Raw genomic sequence first — 25,117 nt, 5'->3', positions numbered from 1 at the left:
TCGTTGGTCGCAGGCTTGTGCTTCAGTCTTACGGCCTGGTTTCCACTCAGACTGTTAGTGAACAACATAAGGAAAAACTGCTGTAAATTTATAATCCCATTTATGACTTAAACATGATCCATGGTATGAATTATTCAGAGATACGCACAGCCGATCCGTTGGCTTTGGGGCCGGACTGGAGATGTTTTAGCTTTGATTTTTCCCGTTCTCGGGTTCCTTCCTCTGGACACAGTGCTCATCCACATGAGTCGGCTGTGTTTTATTTTCATATTCATCCATAAGGTCGGACAGAGAGCTGCTCGGCTATAGATGATAAACCATCGTCCTCAGGGGAATACACTCAGGCTTGCTCAAATTAATAATACAAGCTTTTTCTGCAATAAGTGCAGGGTTGCTTCGGTGAGGCACTTGGTCGTTGACAAGTTCAGGTTGCCACAGAGAAAGAAGAAGAAAGAAGGAGACGGGGGGAGGGGGGGCTTAAGAAAAGCTAATTCATCTGCACGCTTTAAAAAAAAAAAGTCTTTCTTTCAGTCTGCTCTTTCAGTCTTTTAGCCCACAGCCTCAAACTGAGGAAAATGGTTCACAAAACTGTGTGAAAAGAGGGTTGAACCCATTTCTGGGTAGCAGGGAAGGAAAATATCAAAGCAGATTGGCGAGTCTTGCCTACGCCAGGCTGGAATCAAGCCATCTGCATGCTGTAAAATGAAAATTTTAATTAATCTTGTAAAATTTGAATTAACTGAAGCAAGATTATCTTTAGATCATTTATCTATTACAATACAGCTATAATATACTATTATATTATATATATATATATATATATAATAGATATAGACATATATAATATAATATATAAATATTATATAGATATATATATATACTATATAATATATATATATATATATATATATATATATATATATATATATATATATATAATATATAATATTATATATTCATATATATATATATATATATATATATATATATGTATATTTATATATATATATGTATGTATATATATATGTATATATATATATATATATATGTATAGTATATATATATATCTATATATTATATATGTTATATATTATATTATATATATATGTATATTGTATATGTATATATTATATATCTTATATATGTATATATATATATTGTGGTATGTATATATATATGTGTATGTGTGTATATATATATGTATATGTGTGTATATATATATATAATATTATATATATATATATATATATATATTATATATATATATATATTATGTAATATATAATGTATATATGTATGTATATATATATTATGTGTCTATATATATGTTATTATTATATATATATTATATATTTCTATATTATATATGTATATGTATATATGTATGTTGTATGTCTGTATGTCTTTATCTATTTATGTCTCATATATATTATATTATATTGTTTATGTATTAGTATGTATATTATATATATCTATATATGTCTATGTGTGTATAGTGTTATCTCTCTCTCTATTTCTCTTCTCTCTATCTGTCCTGCTCTATATTTCTGTGTGTGTCTATCTCTCTCTCTCTGTGTGGTCTCTCTACTCTCTCTCTATCTTGTGTGTTATCTCTCTCTCGTTGTGTTATCTCTTCTATCTATATTCTCTTCTTCTATCTTCTATCTATGTGTGTTATCTCTCTCTCTTATTTCTATGTCTCTCTCTGTTTTCTGTCATCTTCTCTCTCTCTCTCCTGTCTCTCTATATATATATCATATCTATTATATTATCTCTATATATATATATATATATATGTATGTGTGTGTGTGAATAAAAGCTGCAGTACAGCTACTAAATGGACCTTTTAGGTGAGATTGTAGCAGGATTACTAGCATGTGCATATTTCTTACAAACAAACACTAGATGAACTCTTGGAATGAGATACTGTACTTCAGTCATTTCCTGTTGAATCTGATCTCTGAGGCTGTATGAAGAGAAGGCAGCTGGGCTCCACACATGGCTGCTCACTCTGCATGGAGCCTGTTTACAGGAGCCCAGATGGGACACATGGACACTGACCGGTTGAGCTCTGTCCTGTCCTGCTGCTGTGTCATGTCCATTTTGTTCTGATGACGGGTCTGGATATGGAGACAGTAATTGGCCTGTCACCAGGTCCAACCTGAACCTCTGAGCCAAAATCTAATTCATTGTACTTAATCTTTGCTCTAACAATATCACATCTACAATCATTTCTCTTGTTTTTGTGTGTGTTGGCATACTGAAACAATGTCATTTCAAACACTCAATCTGAATAAAAGAATATGTACTAGTTGAACCCTGTTAAGTGCTCTTGTCCTCTAAACGGGCACGTTCTATAAGAGGACTCTGGGCTCCTCTTTCACCATTTACATTGTAATTCCAAAAAGATCCAAGAAGCATACATTTTTTCTTACACAAAAGGTAGAGAATGAAACTAATGCCATATGAACAAAGCTGCTACTGGTTTCATTTGACCTTTACAACAGAGCTCATGTCCCGTTTGTGTTCTCATCTCTGTTGGTCCAGGAGTTGTCGGAGGAGCGCCATTCCCCGCCGCTGCTCACAGTCAATGGGCCTGGCGAGGAAAAGCTGTTTCGCAGCAAGAGTGCTGAAGTGGAGCTGACGGCAGAGAAGGAGAGGGTCAAAAAAATGTTGTCTGAAGGGTAATGACAATTTCTGGGTTTTTTTTTTTATACCTCATGCCTCTGTGCACATTGCTTATTGTCTGGAGAAAAGACGGCTTAATGGCTTTAATTACTTCAGGACAAGCTGATAAGCCCCTCTTATATTTTACATTCATGGGCAAGACACTTAGTACTTTTTTACATTACAATGTAGTTTTTCAGTTTAGTCCTCAGTTTTGGTTTGTTAGTTTTTATGTAGTTTCTTTTTTGTTTTTTAATTAGCCTTTTTGTAGTGGTGTAAGAAATTCTCAGATTAATTAAGTGAAAGTAACCTAATCTTAGTTGCATTGTATGCTACTGTGTAGATTAGTATTAATACACTGCATCATATTATATAAGTATGTCTTGAGTTAATGTAAAAATAAACCTATATGTCAAATAAATGTAGTAAAAAGTAATATATAGTAAAAAATATTTCCCTCTGAAATGTGGTGAAGTATAAAATGGCATACAATGAAATACTCAAGTAAAGTAATGTCAAAATTAATTTAAATTTAGTTACTTCCCAAACTGCATTTTAGTTTTGATTAATAACCTCTAATGATCAGAACATGTGGTGGGCTGACTGCTGCACATACGCTGTACTGCTGGTATGCACTCCTACTTCAAACATTCCCGTCCATTCCAATATAATGAATATTTACCTATAAGACCAATGTTTTTCTTGAACTTGTGGAGCTTTCTTTCCCCCTCAAAGGGAGCACACACTTTATATATTAGTTATTGCTCTCTCTGAGGCCAACTGTATGGGTATCTCGCTGTGCATAACATAGTATGTTCAGTGTGATCTTCTAGATTCAGGAGACTCCTTCACATTAACCGTTGTTTTTACACCTCACTGCTGTTTTGCATAATATTCTTTTGCCTCAATGTAAATTTAGCTTTTAATAAAGAGCGTGGTGGGAAAAAAACAATTTTATTCTATCTGAGAGCTATAATGCTATAATAAATATGTCATGAGTACTAGTTTATCAGACAGTTTACTTAATTTATATTTTATTTACGATATTTATTTGACAACATGGGACAGATAGCCAAAAGAAGCAGAAAACGAGAGAAATCATGCAGTTAAAATGTACGCTCGGAGCTTATGAGGTTTATGAAAGAATATTTGGCTAGCAGCAACACATACACATAATAACAATCTATAAGACTAATACACACAATACAGAGACATAGAGTACACATTGAAATAAAATAACATTGAGAGCAGCAGATGTGAGTGTGGGAGGACTGGAATGGAAATGTTATCCCTTAGAGCTGAGAGTTTACTACAAAGGTTGTAATCTCATCTCCAACCCTCAGTTTGGCTACATGAACAGATGGATATGCCCAGAGCTCTTTACACTATAGTAAATAAAATGTACTCAAACTGCGAAAAGCCTGTCCTCCAAAGGTTACAAGCCATTGGGCAGCAGTGCTGTTAATGTTTTGCAGTTCAAAGTGGGGCCCGCGGGCCAAAGTTGGCCCACTATTAGGTTCGATTTGGCCTGCAAGATGTTTCTAGCAAAAACAATTATAATAAAAAATGTTTATGCTGTTTTATTTGAAGTAAAAATGCTCTTTAAATATGTAGGATCCCTACTTATTAATTATCTTTCAGAATCTCAGCGGGGCGGGCAGAGTGACACTTTGTGCAGGTAGTCAGTTTGGAGCTAGTGACGTAAGAAAAAAATGGAGAGGCAGAGACATCGACAAAAAGGGAACTTGGGATCCTAGTACCCTTTCTTTATCTTAACAATACAATAACGTATCATAGGTGTTTGCTTTTGGCCTACGGCCCACCATTAATAAATGTTTGGGTACGTCTGATTTAAAGAGTGCATACCTTTTTTATATTTTATAACATTTTTATTGTTATTTGCATCACAATACTTTTTTTTCAGAATTGTTTAAGTAGTTCACATAAAAATAGCAAAAACTTTCAAACTTTTCTTATTTTCTCACGGTCTAACTTTTCAATAAAATGCATTGAAAGGTGCTCACAGGCTTTTGAGATATCCTTTGAGCAAACAAAGCTGAAAACATGACTTCATTGGCAAGGGGAACAAGTTTTGTACAGACGACAGTCTGTGTTTATTCTACAAACAACACGTACTGTTATCAACCCAGAGAGCCGAGCTGTTACCCACACTTTCTTTCTGAAATGAGAGCCGTTATTTGAAAAGAGTGACGCAAAACTGAAAGCAGGAAATGAAAAACACATTTATAAACTGGAAAGATGTGTGTCTCAGTAAGGTGTGGCTGCAGCAGGGAGGAGCGTCACATCCCCACTACCTGAGTAGATTTGTGTGCCTTCATGGTTACCTTTCCACACAGGGAGTGGATCCAAATTAAATAATATAATTGGTATTTTTATGACCTACAAAGAGTCATCACCTGGATCTGCAGCCCTCTCAGCTTTACAGAATTTTATATCATTGTTTATCAGTCCGGGCCATAAACATATTATTTTGGTTTACTGTCATCAGCATCATTTTCAGCTACATCTCGCAGCTCTAAAACCCACTGTACACTACCTGCTCAACACCAAACCACAGACGCAGTAAGCGAATAGCCGGTGAACATAGTGGAGCATTTAGCAGCTAAAGAGACAAATATGTCACTCAGGAGTTGGTAGAGACCAAAAACAGAGCTTAAAGAGAGTGAATGTTGTACTTGCATTCATCAGGTGCCAGAAATACGAATCCAAATAAATGTTAATTTTGCTCCGTAACTGTGATTGTGTGAATAAGCAACTGTTTGCTAACAAGTTCACCATATTACCTTAAAACGGTTGATTTGTTTCTGCTGCCCCCAAGTGGCCAGAAAACATCTCGTATTGCAGGTGAAAACAAACAAGGAAGGACTCAAAAGAGACAAATGAAAAGCTCCACCAATTTCACACATGCAGAATAAACGTACTTGTCATGACGAGGACTATGGCGCAGGGGAAATGCCAATGTTGAATCAATTTAGTGACGGATAAGATGGCGGTGGTAAATGACCAGCAGGATCTCCTCCTTATCGCTCTTCAAGGCGAGCTATCCGAGCTAGGCTGTTTAGCAGAGTAGATAGGCTTGTAATACATTGTGTGAATGTGAAAGATCTGATGAATCAATTACCTTCTCAGCACCAAACGTAAATAAATGATTCCTGCTTTAAGTTAAGTCTCTTTTTGTCTTTTTGTGACCTCCCCTCAGGTCCATGTGTGAGATAAACCTGGAGGCTGAACTCTTCACGCTGCAGGACAGTAACTCTAAGCTGGTGGAAGCACTGCAGGAAGCCAACAGCAGCGTGGATCAGTGGAAGCAACAACTGGCTGAATATCAGGAGGAGACCGATCGCCTCAGAGACCAGGTGACGTACAGGTGACAAGTAACCTTCATAATGGAATAACCCAGAAATCTGGTGCCGTTCATAATGTTTGGTAAAGGCTGAGACTGTTGAGGTGATTCAACTCAGTGTCTGTAGTTTGAATTGTTATGAAGCATATGATCTATTTGACACAAGTGTGAGTTTATTCTTGCCTCATCACTTAATTTTAAGTGTTTTCAACCGATGCGCCAGCAGTTCAGGTCGCAATAAGACATTTAAATAATGATAATAATTCAACAAGCTTTCCCAGTATATAAGAGCACCATTATTATTCTTTAATTTCAGGACACTTCAAAGTATATTATCAAACTATAACCACAAGGAATAGTTATGCTGCATTGTTGGGTTGATTTCACCAGTGAGAGTAGTAATGTTGTTGCTATGGTTACCTGCAGTTTAAAATATGAGGTTTCCAAAAGAAATGACCCTTAAAGGTATTTTATATTTGTAGTTTTCTAATCAGAATTGAGGGTCTAAAAGGATCTTATTAGCCGATGCATGTCAAATTGACTTGACTAGGGTACTAATAGTTAAAATATTGACTGGACCATTTTTTCCGCCTGTAAATGAATCAGAAACACATCTTTTCTGTTGTCTTGGTGAAAAATCTGGTTGGATAAAATTATAGTATGCATCACTGGGTGAATTAAAACTAAATATGCAGTAGATTACAGTAAAATTACTAACTTGCATTAATTTATTAATAATGAACTATTAATAAAAGTAATTGTTTATGAAGTGTAATCAGGTTATAATTTAGACCAAAACCATATGTGTGTGCTTATGGTTTAAAATGACCGATGAGGTGAGAAGATGAAAGCAGAAATACAGCAAATGTTTTTGTGCTATGAAACATTTTCCTTTCGCTCCCTCACTATGTGACCACTCAGATCACGACTGGATAGTATGCAGATTTGTTCAAATTCATACATTTATGACTATCACTCTGAAATCCCCACACAGACTTGGTCTCTTCCAAACTGCAGATGCATTTCATCCTGCCCCTCCTTGGGATATTTCTGTTGACGGGCTCCCGTGATAATCGCAGACATTTCATCTTTCATCTAGAGAGAGAAAACGATGCCCTTGGTCAAGCTTAACAAGGCTTCTTCAATGCGACAGAATTAAGTGCTGCCGCAATCGGCCTGCAATGGAACTATTACCACCAGTAACAGAAAATTGCCCCTTTTTATTTTCAGCCCACTCTGTGATTTCATCTATATCTGCGAGTCCAGGTGAAGGTTACCCCCCACAACACAAAGTCGTGTGACAAAGCACAGTCACACACACACTGCAGCAAAGTCAACCAGGTGGCTGGAAGTAGAGCAGGCCCCCAGGGTTTGGCAATGGGGTGTTGAGGGGGCAGGGTTTTTTTTGTTTGTTGGGACAGGACACCCTATACTGCCCATCCTCCTCCCCCCCTCTCTGCCCCAGTTAGAGGAGGAAGATAAATCACCGTAGGTGCAGAAGGAGAGAGGTTGGCTGGCTTTATCTACCTCGTCACACTCTCGGCTTCAGCCATGTTTGTGTTCATCTACAGCAGAAGGTTTGTTTTCTGGGTTGACTCTGACCCCTGCTCAGTACTAATGAGAATGAGAAATAGGGAGTGCAGTACTTAGGTTATATATCATATTTTAATGTAGGATACTGGAATATATATATATATATATATATATATATATATATATATATATATATATATATAATATATATATATATATATATATATATATATATATATATATATATATATATATATATATATATATATATATATATATATATATATATATATATTTCTCTCTAGTCACAAAAGGGAGATTTAAAGCAACACAATTATAATGCTGTTGGATAGTTTAGTTAAACCAATAAATGAGCCGGCACAGAAAGTTTCTGACCATGATATGAAAGGAAATTCTCTAATATAGTATATTTGATTTTATATTAGACAAGAAGGTCTTTTTTATGTTATCCAGCATTTTAAACACCAACACATCAATGTGATTCATAACAATGATGCAAAAATCATATAAATCCAATATTGTCATAAAGCAGTCTTCTTGATCTGCAACATTGCGTACAAATATATATAACAAGATATTTTCAAGGGACTTTCATTCTAGATTCATCTACAAATGATTTTCTCGATTAGTTGTTTAGTCTATGAAACGTTTAAAGAAATTGTGAAAAAAAGGTGTTACCAATTTCGCTAATCTTCAATTTGCTTATTCTGTCAGACCAAAACCTGAATATATTCAATTAACTGTCATGTATGACAAAGAAAATCAGCAAATTAGCTTGAATAATGACCGAAACGATTAATCAATTTCTAAAATAGTTGCAGATTGGCTGTACTGACCGTATGCACAGCAGAGGCTATGTTTTTGTCCATGTCTTAAATGGGTTCATCATTGGAGTCAGTTTTAACTGCCGTTGCATTCATAATGTAACTTTGTAGAATATAGTAAATAATAAATATACTCACTGTTCGACAGTCCCCAATTGTTTTTTTTATTTTTGTTCCTGCATCTCTGTCTAAGAGCAGCAAGCTGAATAAGATAACGATGTAGATATACAGTATACTGTATATATCTACAGTATGTGTATGTAGATAGATAGATAGATAGATATAACACCATTTGTTTTTCAATTTGTTGAGATTAAACTATTCCTGGGAACAAGAATCTAGAAAGAAATGAGAGATTTTGCAGGTTTCTCTCCATATGTATTTGTGTGGAGTTCAGAGACACGGAGCTGGTGCCTCTGGGGAGAGTAGCTGTCACAGAGAGTGGATACGAAGGTGTTGAGTCTTCTGGGATCATGTGGACTCCATCCCCCCTCATCCCGCGGTGGTTTTCTGAAGCTTGGCTTGGATGGCGTGCGACATGGCGTAGCGTGGAATCTATAAAGAGCCACTTTGAAAAAGCAGAGTAGACGCTAAAGGGAGGGGAAAGTAAATGTTGACATGGGAGCAGAAAACTCTCTCTCCCCTCATGCGTACATTTACATTTCTGAGATTAAGAAATGACACGCATTGAGATGATTCCTGCATCACCAACATTAAAATAACCAAAACTAAAGGTCCTGTCACACATATCCGTATGGCAGGAATGTATGCTGGTGTATACGAAATATCGGCAATACGTTGATCTAAACTAAGGGTAAGTTGTGATCGTTCGAAGGACGCAGACGATACGCCGAACACGCCAGACATACGGCCCTGTCACACAGCTCCGTATGGCAGAAACATGTCGGCGTATATGAAAAGTAGCTCAAAATGTGTCAGAGTCCAACTACGTCCAACTTTTCCACAGCGGTGTTGTAGCTGACGTATACATAACAAATACATAATAAATTATTATACATATGTCATTGATAGCGTATCACTTACTTATTTAAAACATATCGGAGCGTCTGGCCAACGGAGCCGGAAAAGTGCCATCTGGTTCACGTCATGCTGATGCTGGAGAACAGAATGTACTCTTGTCGCAGCCGCTCAGCATCCTCCATGCTCTCTGATGATGGTTGATGAGTCCATCAAGACGTGCTGTGAAGAGGTGAGGATGAGCTACTCACAGGGACCCTATATACTATATTCAAACCCCAATAAGCTCCCAAAACGCTATCTGAACGCTAGCTGTACTGTAGAAACACGTTTAATAAGTTACTCTGTCGTCAGGCATCATCTTAACATAGGGTAGGAATAGGTTATCCACTCGTTATCAATAAACTGGCTGTAGGGTTCACCGTCAGCCGACGTAGCCTATATCTAACGTTCCTCTAACGTATTCACGTAGGTATTTACGTACTATATTTATGTAGGTAAGTATTCACGTACGTATTCCGTATTCACGTATGTCTAACGTAACGTAACTTATGTGTAACGTCTGCATAACTTATGAAGCACACGTCGGGTACGTCCGGTAATTTTGAACATGCTCAAAACATCAGCGTTCAACAACGCACCCCAGCGTAACACAGTGAGCTCTTAACGAATACTACTTATACCTTACCTTATATCAACGTTAACCACCGTGTTGCCGATATTTTGTATACGCCATATTTTTGTATACGTTATGCATTTGTTGATTATTCGTCTGATACATTTTGTATAAGTAAGTGATGCGCTATCAATAGGTTAGACATGCGTATCTGTATACGTTCACTTTTCCGATCCGATGAAAAGTTGGATGTATTTGGACTCTGACAAATGTTCATATACGCCAGCATACGTTTCTGTCATGTGCGACAGGGCCTTATGGAGGTCAAGAGTTAACGCATCTTTGTTTGAATTCCCGTTTCCCTTTTTTTATATAAATATCTCAGAAGCTCTTACCTATCATACATTGTCAAGAAAAGAACACCTCAGCATTACTACATATTAAAGGCTTCAACAAACTATTATTACCATTATTGGTTAATCTGCCAGTATTTTTCTCAAATTGAGTTTGGTTTTTAAAATTGCAGAAAATAGTGGCAGAATGTCCATCACAACTATTTGTTTTGTCTGACCAACAATAAAACTAAAACAAAGATAGATTTACTCTCACAGAAGATAAAACAAAACCAGCAAAGATTCATACTTAAGAAGCTGAACTTGTGAATCGATCAATTAATTAATTAAAAACCTGATTTATTTTCCCAGCATCCCTCCCAGCAAAAGAAAAGCAAGTGTCTAAGGCGAGAGATTTCAGCACTGTGACCACAGGCAGTAACACTTTGTTTCCACAGAAGAATCACAGTTGTGTGTTGGTAATGTGTGTGTGTGTGTGTGTTTGTTTGTGTGTGAGATGAGAGAGGGAATGAATCATCATGTGTGTAGGCGATGTGACCCTCTGTTGGTTTTCCTCATTTCCATCAGTCATATTCATCAAACTATTTGTACATTTGTATGTGACTGTACGTTGCTGCCATTATGTAAAAACCCTTTAATGCCAATTTTGCTGATTTCCATGATTTAAGGTGAAGGGTCGTATGTTGTTCTCTGATTTATAATATTACACCACACATCAGGTTTATACAACATGTTCAAAGCTTTTTATTGGATAACTGCTTAAATGAGCTCCCAGTACATACTCTTCCCCATTACAATGGATACAACCTGGACTGATCATCTGCAGACTAAAATGTTTAGATTATTTTATGAAACTAAATCAAACCGGTTTTCCAACTCCTGAAGTGATTTTTGCAGGTTTAAAATCAATTTATTGTGAAAGGACCTCTGTGCGTCAGTGTGTCAACAAGATGGCGAGTTGTTTAGCATTGTTGAATCTCATAGTTTCTACATGTCCGGCAGTCGATCCACTGGGTTAGTCCAGACCATGTCCATGGATTGTTATAAAGTCTTAAAATGTCTTAAATTTAGTTTTTAATATCCAAGGTCTAAAAATGTTTTTAAATGTCTGGAATTGTAGGATGGGAAGCATTTAATCTGGGCCTGAGGTCCGTATTGTTCGTGCCCCCGTCTGTATTCAAAAGGTTATAAAAATCATTAAATTTGTATTTGAAACTGAAATATTTCAGCAGCTCTCGGATGATTGTCATGACATTTTGTACAGACATTTATGGCTCCCAGAAACATCAACCAATCACCGCATTGTTGACTCTTGTGGTTTGGACTGCAATGTTTTAATAACAACTTGATAGATTGAACTACAGCCTCACATTGCCACTAGCATGGCTGTAAAGTCTTAGTCTTATGTAGTATAATGTCTTTGAGTACACTGAAGAAGGTTAGTACATTTGTTTTATTATTAAGTTTGTATTAATTGTGTGGCTGTGTGTTTCAGGTGGCAGAGCTTGAGGCCCAGCTGGGGCATCCTGCTGCTGGTCAGACTGCTAGAGAGGAGCTGAGTCGGACACTGAAGGAGCTGGAAACCCTGCTGAGCGCTAAAGATCAGGCAAGAACCAGTTCACTGCACTGCACACTGTCCAAATCCATTCACCATCCTAAAGGGAAACTCTGTGTGGAAAGCCAGCCTATAATGTAACGCATTATATATATTGCCAGTATTCAACTAGATATGCCATTTTTTTGTTTTAAACATCCTTCGAGGGCCATACTAATTATTGAACTCATAACCTCTGCAAAATAATTTTAAGACACAGACCATTCATTTCACAACGGGGAAATGTATCTTGTCACAGCAAAAGAACATATGAAGTAAAAAGGCAGTACACAATAATTAAATAGAATGAAAGATAATAAGTACCAAGTGGTTGATAGAAAATAAAGTGAGTATTGTAAATGGCAGTGATAATTGCACAGCAGTGGTGGAACAGTCTGTTCTTGGTGTGGTGGTCTACCTCTCTATCTTTCCATGTTTTCATGTTACGCTCTGCAGAGAGCTGCTTGTTGGGCCAAACACTGCCGAAGAGCTTTAACTTTATCCAAACGCACTCGTCCTTTCAGCTCATGCAGTTCGGCATGTTTCGTGCACTAATGACGCTCGAGATTATTTCTCCTGGAAAGTGCGACATTCCGCGTCCAGCTTTCTCTTGTTTACACTCTCCATGCTGCGTTCGCTGATGTCAATGACCGTCTCGTTTAAAATTGAAGTTTTTTGACATGACGTGACCACGTGATGACACGTTCCGATCGTGTTGTGTTCAAGGACCCTGACCTTGGCTAGGAAAAACAGTCAGTGGCCCGTTTAAAATATTGCCGTCTAGTTTTTTTTGCTAGTGGATTTTTTTTGCGTGCGTTTTACGAATTACCTCGAGCGCCGGATCAAATGGTCTCGCGGGCCATATACGGCCCGGAGGCCGGAGGTTCCCCACCCCTGCCTTACACCTTTGGTCCTCTGGGGTCAAATTGACCCCATCTGGTTTGACTGTTATTTAAAGCCTATAGTATAAATTGTCAATCAATTCAGTGTAATACCTTTAGTCTTACTTCAGTCCAACCCATTAACACACATTTTTTCCTTTTTGTTTTGGAATTTAGGGCCAATAGACCTTATTTACATGAAATTAGACCATTTTATTTTTTTGAGTGAAGAAATCAATGAAACAATGAATTTTGTTGACTATATATTATTGTGACTATTTGTCTTATCACAGACTGGTATATGTCAAAGTTTAGTATAGATGCTGTTTTTGATTCATTAAATGTTTTGAATGGGAACACATAATCACACCTGTCAAAAATGACCTCGTCTGGCGTCACTGTTATTTAAAGAATATAATTTAAATTCACCCAATTCTGTGTTACACCTTTAATGCCAACTTCATTCAAACACATTAACCCCATTAATTTATTCCATTTGGATTTTAAGGCCAATAAGTCGTCATTTACATGAACTCTTACCTTTAATTTTGAGGAAAAATGAATCAAATCATCAATTATTGTGACTATAGTTAACGATCAGAGTCCCGTGTGTTGATGGATCATCACAGACTGGTATATGCCAAAGCACACAATTTTTTTAATAGCATCAAATGATCGCACCTGTTGACCCCGTCTGGTTTGACTGTTTATAAAGTGTAAATTATCACGTCAACTTTACTCCAATATAATATATAATATAACATGTCAACATTTCATTTCATACAGTATTTATGTTCTCTCAACCATTTTGAGATTTTAAAAGAGATCTTTCTGGTTCAATAATCAAAAAATATAATTACTAAACAAGATGTTGGGAAGAGAATGTGCTTTGTGGATTTAACTTGCGTCCTTTTAGTGTTTATTGTAACTGTAATTTTTTTGGATTGGACAAAGACCTTTGATAAAATGCCTCAGCCTCACAGGATTGAGGCATGATGCAGATGAGTGGAGCTGCCACCTACATATTAAGTCAAATCAGGACTCGTAACTGTTTCCAAGCTTGCTTTTAATAGTATTTTTTTCTGACGCAAAAGTATCACCTTGTGTATTTTTTTTATGTCCCCGTTTGGGCAAAGTCAATGTCCATCAAATGCATGTTGGGCACACTCAGCCAAAACCCATTTTCTCTGGATAAATGAAACGGACATTAAAGTGAAATATGCCTTGAAAGCAGCTCGCAGCTGTCCTTCAGACTCATGTCTGTCACATCATCTAAACAACTTTCACTGTTGGCAAAATGATTCATGCAAGCTCACGGTGGTGTGCTTCCCTTGGGGCTCAATCACCCTCCTCCCCAGAAACATCAAGGTGTCCCAAATATCATCACCAACCTAATAAATGACCCTTTTCAAACCACATTAAGTCTTTTGGTGCAAAACGTAAAATAAATGCTCCATGTTCTGATAAGCAGGGATGGTGGACATGTGCAAACTAAGGAGGTGTTAACGTAGTGTTGTAACCGTTTGAAATCACTGTTTTCAGGAAATTCACAATCTACAGAGCAAGAAAACCGATGTGGGTGAGCTGGAGAAAGAGAAAGAAGAGTCCATGCAGAGACTCGAGGTAAGATGACAAATAGCTGAGACTGTTGTTTCTCTTGTGTAAAAATGTCATGTTGCAGTCGACTTTGCTTTGCTGTACAAGTGTACTTGTGTTACTGGAAAATGGACTTTACTTTATGGTGAAATAATGTATTTCAGTTTAGTCATTTAATCTTTTAATAATTTTTCAATTAACAAACGATGTGAAATAAGAATACACAATAAATAAACAAGAAGAGGGGGAAATTAGCCTACACTCAGATTTCTACACAATAAAATAAAAACATTTGTCAGGCTAAGTTGGTCGTTCCCCCGTCTTAGTCATAGTCCTTATTCAAACAGAAAAGCAAATGTTGGTTCCTGAGATCTTTTAGTAATACGTAAATTCACAAAACAATACAAACTAATTACATTTGCTTTAAAACTTTAGTCTCTGTATAAACTGTCAACACTTGAGAGTGATAATCATTAAGCAGATAAAATCCTGCATATTTGATTTTTTAAACTTTTTTTTCTTTGTTTTGTTCTTCATATCATCCTTGAGGAGAAACACTTCATAACTGTTGTTTGTCAAGGTCTTAAGAAGGTCACTTAAAAACAGGCTGAAACTGTTATCAAACAAGATGGATGAGACCGCTTGGTGCTGCTCCACAAATTGGTTCTCCTCACCTACATGTTCATTGTTACTTAATCGAGTAGAGTTGTCTTGTATCACAGAAGAGGGAGAGAGATGAAAGCCTTTCATCTTTAGTGTTAACAAAGACATTCATTTATTGTTTGCCATAAATGCTTGTGATTCAGTTGCTAAGAGGTCACCAGTTCAGTCTTTAAATGATGTTCTATTCAAGTCCTTATGCAAACTGTTTTAATGATTTCTACATAGCAGAAATGTTCATGGTGTGTTTTGATGTTACTGATGTATCTGGATTTGTTGTCTTCACCATATTACATTCCTTTTAACATTTTCCCGTTATGTTATGGCATCAAATGGTTTGATATGTGTGTGTAGATGATAGACAAGAAGCTTCATTATATAATATGTTATTCAAAAAAAGAGTCACAAATCATACTATATAGTATGTCATAAAAAATCATTAAAAAAGCAATAGTATCTCTTAAAAAGTCAGTATAGTATGCCATAATAAAGACATAATATAATATGTCATACAAGATGTCAGTTAAAAAGTGCTTACCGGCTTACTTGCCATATTCTATTGTCCTCCGAACCAAATCATGGAAAATTAAATGTGCTGATTCTGTACCGATAACAGAGACGGCACAGTTCAGACCTGCAGCAGAGAATCTGTACAGCAGAACTGAGTCCTTCAAGGAGAAAACAAATAGTATTGAGTCTCCAGGCAGGAGATTATACCTGATGCATATTGCATAGCCTTAATTAGGTCCTCTATCATTTTAAGCAGTCTCGTCAGAATCTGTTGTGTGAATTATGTATATTCATATTTGACCTTTTCTGTCCTTGGGTTCCTTCCATAATCTATTCATTGGTGCATTTGGCATACAGAATAACCTCGTATAACACAACATTGCACATTTAAACTTGCGCTATAAACAGTTTAAAGCAGTTTATATGACATTCTCTTTAAACTTTATTGCAGTCAGAAACCACACAAGGAATGAAGAATTTCTTTAAAGGTTCAATGTGTAACTCCGAGCCGCCTTCCCAAGAAATATGGAGCAGTATTTCACCTCTACTACTGGGTCCATACAATCTAAATTCATCGATCATCACAACCATAAGTCATTTAAAATATAAACATACCTTGTCTTTTTAATAGTAATAGTGTAATAGTTTGTCATATTTATTATTCTATGTTTTAGAATATTATAGTGTATTCTTTATATTGTGTATTGTTTTCTTCATATATATATATATATTACCACAATTATACACTGCGCACAAGATTGGCATTTTCTTTCAATCTTAGACGTTTAAATAAAAAGAAAATTACGAAGCGTTGCAGCAACTCGCATATGAACTAGCGCCGTCTTGGTTGTGTATATCATTCAACATGGCTGACTTACGGGTTGGGACGTAAGTGTGACGTCACATACACACGATCTATACATCTCTCTCTTCTAGTGTTGATAAATTTACAATGTATTTCTTCACTTCTGTCTCAGTCAGTCAGTCAACTCGGTCTAAATATCACTGCTATCTTTACGTGGGACTATCTGTGTGTTTACTGTGGCACTGGGAGCTGTACGGTCTGTGTAACGTTACATTTTGATGGTTTGTATGTTGCTTGGGTCTGGGGCGGCAGAGACGAGCGAACAAATCGTGTTTTTGTTTCCTCCTCTGCACCGACATATTAATGCTTCACGGGAGGGGAGCATGCAGCCGGCAAATATCCCAGCACGGGGAGTAACAGCAGCAGGGATCATGGATGTAATGTTGACAAGCCCTGAGTCAGGCAGCTGTACTTCCTCTCCCTCTGTACTGAGGGCAGACTGGAGCTACAGTGACTCACTATCGCCTCCTAGACTGGACGGGTCGGCACTGTCAGTTAGATGCTGATTCCAGTGGATATCTCTGCAACACAACACATACACGTCTTTGACATAACGTTAACACTGTTACCTCTTCACATTCTCTTGATAATGTTGGTTAATTTTTTTAATCTTTTAAGTATAAATTCTGGCTTATTTTACACATTGAACCTTTAGGTATAGCTGAACTGGTTCTTGTTCAAACCTGCAGAAGTAAACTGCCAAAGTGCCTTTAAGAAAGATGCTTTACTTGTACCTGCTCCGAAATCTGTAACACTGCAGTTATTGCTGTTCTCTCTCTGTTTGAATGGGCAATTGTAGTGTTTGTTTCTGTATGCATCTGGACTATATTCATGTTGACAGAAATACACAAATACTGCACAGAAAGAATAAAGGTATGCAGACATAGACTGGGATTAATTGTGCTCATTTTACATTCTTGGGTGAATTACAATCTACAAACAAATTCATTCTAAACATTTTATAAACGGCACGGATTGTTCATGTTAATGTGAAAATAATAGAAAGGGAACATGCCCATGAATACGTATAGATGAGAAAACGGTATTAACAACAGTTCATGTGTTCTCCAGGATCTGGAGAGACAAAACGGCGACTTGGCGGATCGGGTTCAGAGCGCTGAAAAGACACTGGCGTCGAGCCGGGAGGAGCAGGACCAGTCGGAGGCCGAGGTCAAACGCATCATCAACGTTCTGGATGTCAAAATCTGTGACCTGAACGACTTGAGACATAGCCTGGCAAAACTAATCGACAAATAGCCACAGCAGCAGTTGGGCTGCATCTCCACAGTCTGCACGGGTTCCACCCATGTGGCCTTGATTTGTGTTTTACTGGTTTATCAGCAGAGCAACAATCAAAGCATTATGGAGGAACATTTACTGGTGTTTACCTTCATGGATGTGTTTTTGAAAGATCAGTGTGGGTAAACAGCAGGTATCAGAAACCTTTTTTAAGGTGCTATGTGCAGAATAAAACAGCATTGTCACATTAATACTGCAGCCTTGGTATGATTATCATAAACAGTTGACAGTGTGGTCTAACTGACTACTGGTTTCTCCATATCCTAGTTCTCAGCAGCTGCATGTCCTTCAGCCCCTGAAGGGGATAATAGGATTTTTACACCAGGTTTTTATTATTTTCACTATTTGCCATCACTGACACTCTGAAAGCTTTAAATCAATTTGCTCACGAAGAGCTCCCTTGTTATCTTTTTTTAAACCATAGCAATCCAGTGTATTTTGTCAGTGTAAAATGCCGAGTAGTGGCTGCTGAAAGGTCTGAATTGTTTATGGTAATTTTACTAATGTGTCAAAGGGATGGATGCAATGATTTATTGAGAGCAAATAATACTTAAAGCACCTTTTTAAAAGAGGACTTACACCAAAACTAATTTTAAGCTTGCTATTTTGCAAAAGTAGACATTTCCAACAGGTTATCAAAGGATGTTGTACTTATGGGAGTCTATTTTTGTGTGATGTATCTTTATTTAATTCAGAGCGAGTGATCCACTTGTATAAGAATATTCTCTCACTGAATTAAGAGGCAAGAGTAGCAGTAAAAATGGGCAAAAAAAACAAAAGAGAATGGCCTGGTGTTTAATAAAAGCCAGCGGTGCTCTGTTTTCTTGTCGAGCTGGAGGTCTGAACCGTGTCTGAGCACAGACATAAAAACTGCAGTCCTAACAGTAGGACTCGCATCAGCACTTGAGAGGGTTGAATAATAAAGTTTTATGGGCAATTACATTTTTATAACCTCAATTAATCATAAATATTTGATCATAATTTTGGACATTTGTTTTATAGAACAACGAAGTGAGGCTCCATCAATGTTTTGTTCATTGCAGTTTGGCAGAAGACTTTAAACAGCCTGAGGCCCCCACATGATATTAGCCGTGTATAAATAAGCCCTTTAAATAAGCATTTTCTCACAATGTTATTGGTAGAGTCACTGCAAGTAAGAGAACAATCAAGACAAGCTTTATAAGTAAAATGTCTACTTTTACACAATAACAACCTTGAGTCCAGTTAATGTCGGTGTGATCCTTCGTTCAACACTGTGGAGATGTACCCAGTTGGAGTTTGGTCAGGATGAGGACACATGGAGAATAAAGTTTGCTCCAGTTCACCATCAGCAGCCGGGACTGGCCTCACACCAGCCAGAACATCAACAAACTGATAGATTGCAACACCTTGCTCCCATTCTGTCCACTAAGGATCACCATCGTTCGTTCGTTCATGTTTAATGAGGCCTGCTCTTTTCTCACCACTTTATTCTATTATTCATGTTCATCGATGGGTTACTCACAGTCAAGATGGGGAAATCAGAGATGGCTACCGGCTAAACTTCTGCTAAATTCAAGCTGCTGACAGGTAGATCAGCCTTTGAAGAAGTCGCTGTGGACAGAGACGCTGCTTTCCCACCCTGTCGAGTTGAACCTGAGGTTGCACTTCATTATGTTTGTGCCAAGTTTGATTTTGTTTACATGCTTTAGTGTTCACAAAATGATCCAGTTCTGCTTTATGTACTTTCTTCTGTGTTGTTCAACACTACCATTTACCATAATAGTAATAATAACCCTAGAGAGAGGCTCAGCGGAGCCGCAGAGCATAGATCACAATTAGAGCACTGCATGAGCTCTGCAGAAGCCCCGTACCTGCCAAGGAATGTGAAGAAGTGTGCACAATACTTAGCAGGGTGCAACCTGAGAGTGCTCCAGTTAAAAAGCACAACTGCAGTAGTTTTAGTAAATAGGCACTTAATTGAATTGTCTGTCAGCTTTGTATGTGAACCTCTGATGCTCAGCATCTATCGATCTTTGCTTTTCACCCCCTGATGAGTTATTGATTTCTTCATGTGACAGTAATATATGTACAAATAATGTTCAGCTGATGATGGTAACTGCCCGGATGTGTCAAACTACAATACACGTCAGAAATGGGATTTAAACGGGTCATAATGAAATATGTTACTATAATTAACTACCACATAATGTACTACAACCCTATTATTACATTAACCTGCAATTATTACTTTGTGATGGTTTATTTATAACCACACGGTATATTATAGCTTGAGTTAGATGTTCTGTTTTACAAGACTTTACAAAATATGGCCTCTGCAGCCCAAAGAGCCTAATACAGCGCTGAAAATGTTACTGCATTATGTTGCTATTGAAGAGGTTACAGTATACCTTCAGTCCAATAAGATTACGTTTCATGATTTCAACATTTAGTACACTATCTGGGAGTTGTGACATCAGCTGCTACATGCAAGAATCACTGTATTTGCAATAACGTATTTCTTAGATGCCTGTTCATAGTTAACACGAGTGATTTGTAGGTAAAGAGACCTCTGTAAAGCCTTTTCACATCCATTTCAGTGCTTTTCGTTTCACAACTGTGGATTTTTTTCATGGCATCACCGGACTGTGACATTTTGCTACCAGACTTTTATTAAGCATGAGGAAAATGCAGAGGCCATTGACACCTCTGCACAAACTCATCAGTTGATGTCAGAAACACTTTGCTTCACGACAGCATTATTCCAGTGTATCACTAATGCACAATAACACTGTGTTAATACATTAGGAGTAGTTCATGTACACACAGAAATTGGGCTTAGGGAGACTGTCTTCTAGCTGTCAGACCCGACCCCCCTATAACGATAGAATTATTGTACTTAAAAGGCTGTAACAACACATGCACAAGGTACACGATACGATCAGCTGTGGAGTAATTTCATAATAGAATGTGAATAAGATCTTCAATTTTATTGTGTATTTACAGGTTTAAGGAGAAGTCTACTTCATATTTAGGAACCTGCGATGTACATAGTCTGTTTGAATATTACATTTCATTATTAAATTACAGGTCATTTAGCAGACGCTCTTATCCAGAGCGACTCACTAACTCCAGGGACAGTCTCCCTGGAGCAACTCAAGGCAAAGTACCTTGCTCAGGGGTACAATGGTGGCGTACCACCAGACCACTAGGCTATCACCACCACAGGCCTGTCGTGGATAGCAATACATGTTCAAACCCCTTATTGGAATATTAATACAGCTGGGAAATGCAGAAATTACCAGCTGAAGCAAAAATAGCTGATGCAGATCACAAAAAAACAAAACCCTACAATAAACAATGTTTGAATATCTTCGGGTGGATTCCTCTTTAAATACACTGGAATAAGGCCTTTTTAAAACATCTGTTACAAGCTACAGCTTCAAGGGAGAATACAGAACCAAAGATGCACCACTCATGCTTAAACAACATTAACTGGAATAAACACAACTTTAAGTTCATCTCAATCATGTTTTAAATGTAACAGGTTTTGATTTTAACTGCTCATTGTCTAAAACATTTTACCTTTCAGTACGACTCAAATTACCTCGAATACTTTAGTTAGTTCAGGTTTGTTTCATTGAAGAATTGGTTAATAAGAGGTAACAGTTGACTGGTGTTGGTCAGTTCAAGGCCACTATTTTGTTTCATAAGAATAACTGAGCTTGAGAAGAGCAGGTGTTTGTATGGTACAGTATTTGACTGTGATGAGTTCATTATATTTGTATACAACTGTTTGACATTAAAACTCAGTCATGCAAAGTCACTGCTGTGGTCTTTGTGTGATGGAGGGCAAGAAACTCAGGGTTGTGTCGTGTCATTCAGAATTCCCAGTTTGCATCTTACATTTCCACATGATTTAGTTGTTTTCCTTAAATGGTACTTTAATACCAATTGTCTTTATGAAATGAAAGAATTTGGTATTGAACAGTCAGTTTGGACTAACTTAGTTCACATCAAGTCATAGTATTTAATTTAAGTGATAAGTCAGTGTAGCAGTAAAATAATTTTCAGAAAGTCAGTATAGTATGTAAAGAATGTAGGTCAAAAACTTAAAGCCATAGTATTTAAAGAAAACATTATATAAAAAGTCTATTAAGTCCCACTAGTTTACCATAAAAAAAGTCTTAGTCTAAATAGGTCAATTAAAAAGATTCAGTTAATTGGTCTGCAATGTTAATGCATTTTGGACATTTGCTAATTTGCTGTGCTGTTTTACATGCCAAATTGAAATCTAAGTGTAAACCATTCCCAACTGGCACTGTGTCAGTCAGGTTTTGGAGTGCACACACTGTTAGTTTTGACCAGAGCCAGTTCCAAGCAGCAGGTTTACTGAATTACCCAGATAACGCAGAGAACAGGACTCTGACGTAAACTACTTGCCAAATTCTTCTCATGAATATCTTTAATCTTTGTTTGGGAACATTTGGCAAACAGTAACCAGAGTTTATCGCACCAGCTTTATTTGGTCTCAAGTCAGTCTGGTTACTTTTTTCTTGCAGTGAAACTCAGCGTCCCGATCACATATTGCACACATGAACTCCCAAATAAAATGCTCCTTTTCCCACCTCTCAATAAAAATTCAGACGAGCTTCATTTTTACATTTATTTTAACACAAAATGGCATAGAGAGCCGATTCAGTCAAAATGTCTACTTCAGCTTCTTCTTGGGGCGAAGGTTGTTGGTGTGCCCACACTTCTTCTTGCGACAGTTGACAGCACGCGGGTGCAGACGGGCATAGCACCTGCAAAACAAGTGGTCAACTGTGAGGAAATGTCTCCTGAAGGAACATTTAAGTTCTGAAGTAGATTGGATTCTGGTGCTGAATTATTTTGGAATATCTGCCACTATTTGGAGAAAAATAATAATCCAATATCAGTTTAAGACTAAAACCAAGTGTGAAAAACTGGCTAAATGCTGGAATTGGGAAAGGCAGCTGGATTTAGCCATTTCTTCTCACGTTTACAAAAATTAACAAGAACCTGGCATTAAATTACATTACAGTACTCTTCGATCGTATTTTATATCCATGAAGTTCATGGTACCTCTTACAATAATACTGACAAATCACAGTGCTTTCTGTGCCATTTCAAGTGTTTTAGTTCACTTCACAATAGATAACAGCAGTATTGTACACTGTTTTATTGATAAAACAGACCATCAAGACTTAGTGATTTTCAAAACTTACTTGCGGCAGATCATCTTGTCGCAGTTGTATTTCTGGGCCAGCTGCCTGAGAGAAGGCTCGATGATGCCACCACGCAGACGCAGAACCAGATGCAGAGTGGATTCTGGTGGACAGTTACAAACACCTTGATGTTAATCTCAAATTCAGCTTCATCCACAAACAGAACAACAAAAAACTACCCAAGCATTTTACAAAAGGTACATTGTAAAAACTTTAAGTTCTGTCAGATAGTATTCAGTTTAAATTGTTTCACTAAAATAATTGTATCTACGTTTTACTTTGAACATTGACACAATCAGCACATCTGGCCTGGATTTAACTCAGCTGTTACCTTTCTGAATGTTGTAGTCAGACAGTGTGCGTCCATCCTCAAGCTGCTTTCCAGCGAAGATCAGACGCTGCTGATCAGGGGGAATTCCTGTAAACACAACAACACTTATCAACAATGTTTACTACCATGCAGATATGCCAAGTGGTTAAAAGATTAACCACGATTCAAACATCCAATTATTTTTACTTGAATGTATACCCAATTAAACTTGTTTCTTCTTATTAAATCACAGTATTGGTAAAGTTCCTTGAACGAAGGTAAGTAAGTAGTATAATGTCTGACTGCAGGGCCAGAAATCCAGTTTACCATTAGACCAAATCTACTGCCTTGCTCTAAAGCACACTTACCATAAACAGTTCACACACACGCACTGATCTACCACAATTAGTTACTATACAATACAAACTGTCAAGACGGTAGGACTTAAATGTGACGGCTCACCTTCCTTGTCCTGGATCTTTGCCTTGACATTTTCGATAGTGTCGCTGGGCTCAACCTCAAGGGTGATGGTTTTCCCCGTCAACGTCTTCACGAAGATCTGCATGTTTGCAGGCTGAGAGAGAAAAAACAGCCTTTAGCGTCACGTTTAGACGCTCACCTAGCTAACTCGCTAACCGCACAATTGACAGCATCTTTCACAAGTCGACGACACAGAGAAATACACATTAATTAGGACCGAAATGGTATTAGCCCCAACGTTTTAAAACCCATATATATTTATTCATCGTGACGGGTTGTACTGGGTTTTGGTGAGCAGCTAACGATGTGTTAGCTGCTGTTAGCAGCAGAGTGAACTCGGTGCTGGGCCTCACCACATGCGTACCGTTAGCGTGGCAGTCTCAAGTTCCTCTATTTCCTGCCTTCGGATTTAGACCGAAATACTTAATACACAATAATGTCGATATAAGACGAATAATGTATTGCTTTAATATTATTCAACAACTCGAAGTTCACTATAAAACGATGAATATGTACTGGACAAAACGTGTACCCACCCGGCCACTAGCTGAACCTCAACGAAAAGAGAGCGGAAAAGGCTGACGCTGCAACACGTCACTTCCTTCTGCTTGTGTCCTCGGAAATAAAAGCTTGCGAGGGAACTTTGCTCATTTTCTTTTTGTAAAGACTATCAAACATATTATGTAGAAACACTACATCTTATCGAGCCATTAGGACAGCCTTTGTAAATTAAACGACCAATTTATGAGAGGAACCACACAATTTAGCATATCATCCAGAACATATATTTTATGTTATTATTATTATTATTATATTAATATTATTATTATTATTATTATTATTATTATTATTATTATTATTATTATTATTATATTAATATTAATATTAATATTATTAAAACAGTGCGCATTAGTGCGTAATTAAACAGTAGAATGGAGGATGATTGAAAAACGGTGCTGAGACATATTTCATTTTTGAGCACCCACAATGACTTTCCTTTTATTTTCGGAAGGCGGTTCAGTCTGTGATACAGCCCAGTAAACCTACGTGTCTGAGCTGGACAGCTCCAAAATGAAGTTTGACTGACACCTGCTGTTGTAATGTTGCGCCACATTGTTAACGTGTATGGGCAAAACAGCGTGTGTGAATTTGTGAAAGTATAACAAGCATATGACAGTGTATCGTGTCATTACATTTTAAATCAATCTACAATACATTTGTAGGGTACTTTATTTGCTATAAAGACACTACCATATATAACGTGCATGTTATATCTACCAAAACCTTTCTTTTAATTGGGTGTTATATATGCAATTACAATCCTTTGAAACTTGACAG

General features: G+C 37.3%; 2 protein-coding genes across 4 annotated transcripts in view; one reads left to right on the top strand and one right to left on the bottom strand.

Moving 5' to 3' along the window:
- The window catches only part of LOC115006655 (homer protein homolog 3-like), a 41,623-nt gene extending 23,601 nt beyond the window's left edge, over positions 1-18,022 (top strand). For both annotated transcript variants that reach the window (XM_029428989.1, XM_029428990.1), the window contains 5 exons: positions 2,548-2,684; positions 5,888-6,044; positions 11,852-11,962; positions 14,374-14,454; positions 17,534-18,022. In XM_029428989.1, the coding sequence (XP_029284849.1) occupies positions 2,548-2,684; positions 5,888-6,044; positions 11,852-11,962; positions 14,374-14,454; positions 17,534-17,719 (672 nt within the window). In that variant the 3' untranslated portion in view covers positions 17,720-18,022. The remainder of the gene's footprint in view (positions 1-2,547; positions 2,685-5,887; positions 6,045-11,851; positions 11,963-14,373; positions 14,455-17,533) is intronic.
- Positions 18,023-22,392: 4,370 nt separating this feature from the next.
- LOC115006656 (ubiquitin-60S ribosomal protein L40) lies at positions 22,393-24,423 on the bottom strand. Of its 2 annotated transcripts, none has more exons than XM_029428991.1 (5): positions 24,316-24,423; positions 23,762-23,873; positions 23,321-23,407; positions 22,990-23,092; positions 22,393-22,545 (listed from the first exon to the last, which is right to left on the bottom strand). In XM_029428991.1, exons 2-5 carry the CDS (start codon positions 23,862-23,864, stop codon positions 22,452-22,454), a joined length of 387 nt encoding a protein of 128 aa, XP_029284851.1. In that variant the 5' UTR covers positions 23,865-23,873; positions 24,316-24,423; the 3' UTR covers positions 22,393-22,451. The 2 variants fall into 2 exon arrangements, with proteins under 2 accessions (XP_029284851.1, XP_029284852.1); XM_029428992.1 differs by lacking the exon at positions 24,316-24,423 and adding an exon at positions 24,144-24,290.
- Positions 24,424-25,117: the final 694 nt, after the last annotated feature.

Source organism: Cottoperca gobio, chromosome 4 (assembly GCF_900634415.1).
Source record: "Cottoperca gobio chromosome 4, fCotGob3.1, whole genome shotgun sequence".
Classification (NCBI taxonomy): domain Eukaryota; kingdom Metazoa; phylum Chordata; class Actinopteri; order Perciformes; family Bovichtidae; genus Cottoperca; species Cottoperca gobio.
Note: the sequence above shows the minus strand (reverse complement) of the source record. Positions and strands in the feature narration are given on the sequence as shown.